Source organism: Salvelinus sp. IW2-2015, linkage group LG27 (genome assembly GCF_002910315.2).
Source record: "Salvelinus sp. IW2-2015 linkage group LG27, ASM291031v2, whole genome shotgun sequence".
NCBI lineage: Eukaryota > Metazoa > Chordata > Actinopteri > Salmoniformes > Salmonidae > Salvelinus > Salvelinus sp. IW2-2015.
Window position 1 is genome coordinate 26,190,605 of NC_036867.1, and position 8,396 is coordinate 26,199,000.

General features: G+C 45.7%; 1 protein-coding gene across 1 annotated transcript in view; it reads right to left on the reverse strand.

The window, feature by feature from the left end:
* LOC111953746 (MAGUK p55 subfamily member 7-like) overlaps positions 1-8,396 on the reverse strand; it is a 255,668-nt gene that overhangs the window by 112,037 nt on the left and 135,235 nt on the right. The window contains 1 exon segment of the mRNA XM_070435462.1: positions 5,804-5,884. Within this exon segment, the coding sequence (XP_070291563.1) occupies positions 5,804-5,884 (81 nt within the window).

Below are 8,396 nucleotides of genomic sequence, written 5' to 3' on the forward strand. Positions count from 1 at the left end.
GGGAGCAGTGGAAACACATTTCCTTATGTGAGGACAAATAATGTAATATTAGTAAAGATAACTTATCTTCACACAACTTTAGAACAGTACAATAACAGACATTATACTAGCCAGTGTGGCAGGTAGCCTAGTGGTTAGAGTGGTTGGAGCGTTGGACTTGTAACCGAAAGGTTGCAAGATCGAATCCCCGAGCTGACAAGGTAAAAATCTGTTGTTCTGCCCCTGAACAAGGCATTTAACCCACTTAACTGACTTGCCTAGTTAAATAAAGGTTAAATAAATCTTTTTTTTTTAAAGCAGCCTGCACCAGACCGTGCTCCATTCAGTGCTGAATAAAATATTACAAAACAAATATTATCAGAGGAACGCTCTCTCTCTTTCTCGATTTGCTGAGGCCAAAACTCCTTTTCCGTTTTTCTTTGTTTCTTCTCCTCTCCTCTTTTTAGGAGGTTAGAGAAAACGTTTAATGTGGCGTTGTATCGAGTTTCCAGAGTTTTCCGAAAACAACACCGCCGACGAAACACTGCTGCCCTGTGCCGATGTGACTCCGGAGGAGTGGAGAGGGGTTTTCACTCCAAAGATAGACAGACGGACGGACACACGCAGTGTCCCCTACCTCCCTGGTGAGGTGTCGCTGTCACTCATAACACCTGATCTGGTTCGTCAACAACACCAAGGCCTGTTACTATGTGCCAATCACAGCTTATTCCTGTTTCAACAGGACCTGCTTCTATAACTTCCTTAACCCAAACCAGCTCACCTCAGGCCTCACAGCTCTCCCCTCCTACCCTCTCCTTCTCACAGCCTTGTGTGTCTATGTGTGTCTATGTGTCTATGTGTGTCAGTGTGTGTGTGCGCGCACGCGTGTGTTTGCTCCTACCTCTACACCCCTATTAGTCTTGCGTTACCATACTCCCAGTTCTCTAACATCAGGAAGCCTGGAGACCACAGTTAGTTCCTGATATCCATCACAGCTAATATCCTGAACACTGAGTATCCTCTCATCAATGCCCACCACTTCCTCCATCAGGGCCTAGTTGACACTCACCCCAGCAGCCCTCCTTTCCCCTTACAGCTCGTAACAGCCTGGCCGGTAATGCCTTGTAAAAACTCCCCATCACAACCACAGACTAGCAACAACAGCACCAGGCTAATAGGTAGCACATGGCAGAGGCAGGGCAGACCCCTTGCTTGTGGTGGCTGCTGACACACTTGCACATACACACACACCAGACACACACAAGCACACACTCACGCAGACACACACACACACATACACACACACACAACTGGCTGCCACCGTATGGAAGCATTCCTCTGGGTCAACGACAGTGAGCAGGTCCTGTTATGTCTCAAAGCCAATGTTCTGTGTGTGTCTCCCAATTTAATGTATAGCTGATATCCTTGTTGGAACTGAACCATTCAGCTGTAGCAGGAGCTGGGCCGCCGATATAGATTGGGTTAGGGAGAGACCGAGGCTGTTTCACAAATGGCACCCTATTCCCTATATAGTGCACTACTTTTGACCAGAGCCCAGTACTACACTATTAGGGAATAGGGTGCCATTTGGGATGCATGCCGGGATCACGGGCTGGGTTGGGTTTGGCTGGGTCCACCCTGTTTTTAGGACCCGTACTTTGAGAGCCGGGCAGTGTTTGTGTTCATTATACATAATAGGGATCCTATAAAAACAGATCACTGAGCCTGTCCAAACAAACCTCCTATGCATTCCTGGCATCTAGCACTCATTAAGCTGGGCTTGTCATTCGCAGTCATTTTTCAACCTGCAGGCAGACAGTGCAAGACTGGCACTTTACTGACTGTTCCAGAGCCCCGCTGTGCTCCGTTCTACTGCGTTCACTTATTTTGCATTCCAAATAGCACTATATTCCCCACATAGTGCACTGATTTTGACAAGAGCCCATAGGGTGCCCATAGTAGTGCACTTTATAGGGAGTAGGGTGCCAATTGAGACACAACCTTCTACTTCTGAGAGCCCCAGCCCAGCGATGCGGTAGGCAGAGACACCCTGACCCACTGCCAGCGAACCCTCGAAACCCTTTCTCCCACCACGATAGAACAGAACACACAGTTCCCCCCATCGGAAACAGACGGCCGTCAAAATTAGCACTTTCATCATTGTCAATATTAGCGTTTCTGAGGCGGCTAATATGGGCAGGAGTTGTTTTCTCATGTGTGAAGAATCATAAAAGGGAGAAAAGAGGGGGGAGGTGGGTGTGTGTGTGTGTGTGTGTGTGTGTGTGTGTGTGTGTGTGTGTGTTGTGGTGTGTGTGTGTGTGTGTGTGTGTGTGTGTGTGTGTGTGTGGTACGTGTGCCTGTGTGTGTGTGTGAGTGAGTGAGAGGGGGGTGCTTTAAAAAGCTGTGATTTATGTCCCACCCCAGGAATGGATCATTTTATAATGGAGAGTGATACTGTTACTATCGCACAGAGACACCATTCAGAGCCCAGGCATCTGCTTGTGTTTTACACACAGACTCTGCGATTTACATGGAGCTGGGTAGGTATCGGGTGCCACGGCAGAACGGTCAGATCCCTATCCAGCCATCAGGAGAGAGAGAGTGAGGGAGAGAGAGAGGGGGGGGCTTAAAACCCACAGAGAACCATCCGTTGCAGCCACTCAGAAGAGACAGCTTCCAAACCTCAGTCAGTGAGTGTGTTACAGTCAAAGTGTTCCCCCTGACACCATTCCCCAGCGCTGAGCTGGGCTAGCTGCTGCTGAGGTTAATCTATCGTGACCGAGTGCTTCTGCTGCTTGGAGCTAGAAGGCTGGTCGGTGTGACGGTTTACCCAGGGAGCAGTAACACTATCAGAGAAGCCGTGTAGCAGGCCCAAACCATACAGGCAACAGCCAGCCAGAGAGGAGGGAGGGGGAAATGGGTATGTGGGGGGAGTGTGTGTGTGTGCGTGTGTATACGCTAGGGCAGTTGTGAACATTTCAAATTGTCGCCCCCTCAGGCCAGCAGAGGAGTGGCCCCTACCTAGCAGGCCCAGCGGCGGAGGCAGTGTTTGTAAGTGTATGTGTGTAATGCTTTGACCGCTCTCTCTCCCATCTCTCCATCCTCCACTCTAGGGCCCGACGAGTTTGTACCAGGAGAGAAACCCCTTGTGATGGATCGACGTTGGCCCTGCCAATAACCTTTGTATCAAAATACAATAATTGGAGGCATGCTGCGAGACGCTCCGTGGCACACCAGTGTCTTGAACTAGCCATCGGAGTGTAGGGTTGTAGGGATACTAGGGCACCTCCCTTTGGAGTTGATGGATACGAAGGAGAGGCTGTATCCCAAATGACACCCTATTCCCTATATACAGTGCCTTCGGAAAGTATTCAGACTCCTTTACTTTTCCCACACTTTTTTAGGTTACAACCTTATTCTAAAACTGATTAAATAGTTTCCCCCCTCATCAATCTACACACAATACCCAATATATATTTTTTACATTTGCTAAAAATAATAAAATAAAATAAACTGAAAAATCACATTTACATAAGTATTCAGACCATTTACTCAGTACTTTGTTGAAGCACCTTTGGCAGCCTCGAGTCGTCTTGGGTATGACGCTACAAGCATGGCACACCTGTATTTGGGGAGTTTCTCCCATTCTTCTCTGCATATCCTCTCAAGCTCTGTCAGGTTGGATGGGGAGCGTTGCTGCACAGCTTTTTTCAGGTCTCTCCAGAGATGTTTGATCGGGTTCAAGTTCATGCTCTGGCTGGGCCACTCAAGGACATTCAGAGACTTGTCCTGAAGCCACTCCTGCATTGTTTCTCATGGTCTGAGAGTCTTTAGGTGCCTTTTGGCAAACTCCAAGCCGGCTGTCATGTGCCATTTACTGAGGAGTGGCTTCCGTCTAGCCACTCTACCATACCAAATCAAATCAAAGTGTATTTGTCACATGCGCCGAATACAACAGGTGTAGACCTTACAGTGAAATGCTTACTTACAGCTCTAACCAATAGTGCAAAAAAAAGGTATGTGTGTGTGTAGGTAAGTAAAGAAATAAAACAACAGTAAAAAGACATTTGAAAATAACAGTAGCAAGGCTATATACAGACACCGGTTAGTCAGGCTTATTGAGGTAGTATGTACATGTAGGTATGGTTAAAGTGACTATGCATATATGATGAGAGAGTAGAGAGTAGCAGTAGCGTAAAAAGAGGGGCTGGCGGGTGGTGGGACACAATGCAGATAGCTCGGTTAGCCAATGTGCGGGAGCACTGGTTGGTCGGGTCAATTGAGGTAGTATGTACATGAATGTATAGTTAAAGTGACTATGCGTATAAAATAAACAGGGAGTAGCAGCAGCGTAAAAGAGGGGTTGGTGGGGGGCACACAAAAGTCTGATTGGTGGAGTGCTGCAGAGATAATTGTCCTTCTGGAAGGTTCTCCCATCTCCACAGAGGAACTCTAGAGCTCTGTCAGAGTGACCATCGGGTTCTTGGTCACCTCCCTGACCAAGGCCCTTCTCCGCCGATTGCTCAGTTGGGCCAGGAGGCCAGCTCTAGGAATAGTCTTGGTGGTTCCAAACTTCTTCCATTTAAGAATGATAGAGGCCACTGTGTTCTTGGGGTCTTTCAATGCTGCAGAAATGTTTTGGTACCCTTCCCCAGATCTGTGCCTCGACACAATCGTGTCTCGGAGCTCTACGGATAAATCCTTCGACCTCACGGCTTGGTCTTTGTTCTGACATGCACTGTCAATTGTGGGACCTTATATAGACAGGTGTGTGCCTTTCCAAATCATGTACAATCAATTAATTTTAACACAGGTGTACTCCAATCAAGTTGTAGAAACATCTCAAGGATGATCAATGGAAACAGGATGGACCTAAGCTAAATTTTGAGTCTCATAGCAAAGGGTCTGAATACTTATGTAAATAAGGTATGTGTCTTAAATTTTTTATAAATGTAAATACATTTCTAAAACTCTGTTTTCATTTTGTCATTATGGGGTATTGTGTGTAGATACAGAGGAATTTTTATATTTAATTAATTTTGGAATAAGACCAACGTAACAAAATGTGGAAAAAAATCAAGGGGTCTGAATACTTTCCGAAGGCACTGTAGTCTTGGGCCATAAGTAGTGCACTATATAGGGAATAGGGTGCAATTTGAGTTACAGACCACAGTTATGATGGATTCACACACACAATGGATTCCCCTGATCTCCATTTGTTTCCTGTGGGGGGGTCCATCTGACTCAATTCATCTTGTAACCATTGTCTTTCTGCCCTACTGTACACGGCGTTCTGTCTGTCTGACACTGAGACGGCTGGACTGATTCAGCAATCCAAACCTCCCTATCTCCATCACACAAACACACACTCAACCATTGAGATTTAGATGTATGTCTAACAAGAGAGAGAGAAGGCAGCCAGAGAATTGTTAAAAGGAGAGAGCGAGAAAGAAGCTTTAAAAAGTTTCAAGAAGTGCTACATCCGTTTGTGTGACATCATATCTGTCTGGCTGACCTGTGGATGAACAGCGGATTGATGTATCACACAGTACACAGAACCTACGGCTGCGTCCCAAATGAGAGACTATAGTAAAGCTTTAAGAGATTGTCATTGTTGGAGGGCGGGAGATGGAATAATGAAATAATGCACTAATACAAGATTGACTGAGTACCATGTAGAAAGATGGAATAAATATGGAGTGTGTAAGGGAAGGAGGAAAATAGGCTATGTTCTGTGTTAAGCTGATAAGTGAGGTATAGAGAGAGAGAGAGCAAGAGAGAGAGCAAGACAGAGAGAGTTGGTGTGTGAGTGTGTGTCTGTTACCTTGACGTGGGGTTTAGCCAGTAGTTTTAGCAGCTCTCTGATTCCTCCACTGGCACCTTTAACCTGCAGTTCATCAGACAGCTGAGAGAGATAGCGATAGATAGATAGATAGATAGAMAGAGAGAGAGAGTTAGCATTAATATAGTCAACTCAGACATTCATACAGTCCCCAGACATTCATACAGGCCCCAGCCATGATCTAGAGACAATCCCTGTCTATCCAATGTATGCTGAGGGCCACCAGGCAGTACCTTACTTCTCTCTACTCCAGCCATAGCCAGGGGCCCACGCACAGACCTAGATAACACCTCCCTCTGCAACTGGATCCTGAACTTCCTGAAGGGTGCGATTAGCATAAGACTCTAAATTACAAGAACATTTCCCAGGACATAGACATATCGGATATTCGCAAAAAGCTTACATTCTTGTTAATCTAACTGCACTCTCCAATTGACAGTAGCTAGTACAGTGTAAGAATACCATGCTATGTTTGAGGTGAGTGCACAGTTTTGAACATGAAAAGTTATTAATAAACAAATTAGGCACATTTGGGCAGTCTTGATACAAAATTTTGATCAGAAATACAATGGTTCATTGGATCAGTCTAAGACATTGCACATACACTGCTGCCATCTAGTAGCCAAAATCTAAATTGCAACTGGGCTGGAATAATACATTATGGCCTTTCTCTTGTATTTCAAATATTATGGTACAAAAAAAGACACKATTTTTTTTTCTTTTTTTCTTTGTGTTATCTTGTACCAGATCTAATGTGTTATATTCAACTACATTCCTTTCACAGTTCCACAACATTCAAAGTGTTTCCTTTCAAATGGTACCTAGAATATGCATATCCTTGCTTCAGGGCCTGAGCTACAGGCAGTTAGATTTGGGTATATAATTTCAGGCGAAAATGTAAGAAAAAGGGTCCGATCCTTAATGCAGTTTTAATTAAGAAAAATAAGTGTAAAGCAAAAAATAGATCACAAAAAAATAAATAATTAAAGAGCAGCAGTAACATAACAATAGCGAGGCTATATACAGGGGTTAACAGTACAGAGTAAATGTGTGGGGGCACCGGTTAGTCAAGGTAATTGAGGTATGTACATGTAGGTAGAGTTAAAGTGACTATGCATAGAGAGCAGCAGCAGTGTAAAAGAGGGGGCGGGGGGACCGCTTGATCACATGCGCGGTAGCATAGAGAACAGTCTATGGACTAGGATGGCTGGAGTCTTTGACAATTTTTTAAGGCCTGGATGTCAGGAAGCTTGGCCCAGTGATGTACTGGGCCGTAAGCCACTACCTCTCTGTAGTCCTTGTGGTTGGAGGCCGAGCAGTTGCCATACCAGGCAGTGATGCAAACCAGTCAGGAATGCTCTCAATGGTGCAGCTGTAGAACTTTTTGAGGATCTGCAGGACCATGCCAAATCTTTTCAGTCTCCTCAGGGTGAATAGGCTTTGTTGTGCCCCCTTCACGATTGTCTTGGTGTGTTTGTACCATGATAGTTTGTGGTGATGTGGACACCAAGGAACTTGAATGAGAATGGCGGGCGTGCTCGGGTCCTCTTTTCCTGTACGTCCACAATCATCTCCTTTGTCTTGATCACATTGAGGTAAAGGTTGTTGTCCTTGCACCACACGGCCATGTCTCTGACCTCCTCCCTATAGGCTGTCTCATCGTTGTCAGTGATCAGGCCTACCACTGTTGTGTTATCAGTAAACTTAATGATGGTGTTGGATTTGTGCCTGGCCATGCAGTCATGAGTGAACAGGGAGTTCAGGAGGGGACTGAGCACGCACCCCTGAGGGGCCTCCGTGTTGAGGATAGCGTGGCGGATGTGTTGTTACCTACCCTTACCACCTGGGGGCGGCCCGTCAGGAAGTCCAGTTGCAGAGGGAGGTGTTTAGTCCAGGGACCTTAGCTTAGTGATGAGAAAAAATCACAAGAGCTCTGAGAATCCCCACTGGAAGGAGCAATGAGGAAGGTTTGTTGTGTGAGAGGAAGAGGGAAAGGAAAGAGGACAAAAACACACACAGACACAAGCTGCCCCACCTGTAAGTTGACTGGATGTGTGTGCGTGTGTTTCTAGGTTCCCAGTAATGGGGGTCTCAAGTCCTCACAGTAAATGGGGGTCTCAAAACCTACCGCTAATTATCATAATCCAGAGCCGTTAAATTCTACAACCACTAATGGGAAGCGTTTCCCAAACCTTCCATAATAAAGCCATCACCTAGAGAGAGATGTACGCTGGAGAAGAGTCCCCTAAGAAAACTGGTCCTGGGGCTCTGTTCACAAACACACAAGGGACTCCACAAAGCCCCAGACAGCAACCACAATTAGAACCAACCAAATCATGAGAAAACAAAAAGATAAGTACTTGACACATTGGAAAGAATTAACAAAAAAAAAAAAATGAGTAAACTAGAATGCTATTTGGCTCTAAACAGAGAATACACAGTGGCAGAATACCTGACCACTGTGACTGACCCAAAATGAAGGAAAGGTTTGACTATGTACAGACTCGGTGAGCATTAGCTTGCTATTGAGAAAGGCCGCCGTAGGCAGACCTGGCTTTCAAGAGAAGACAGGCTA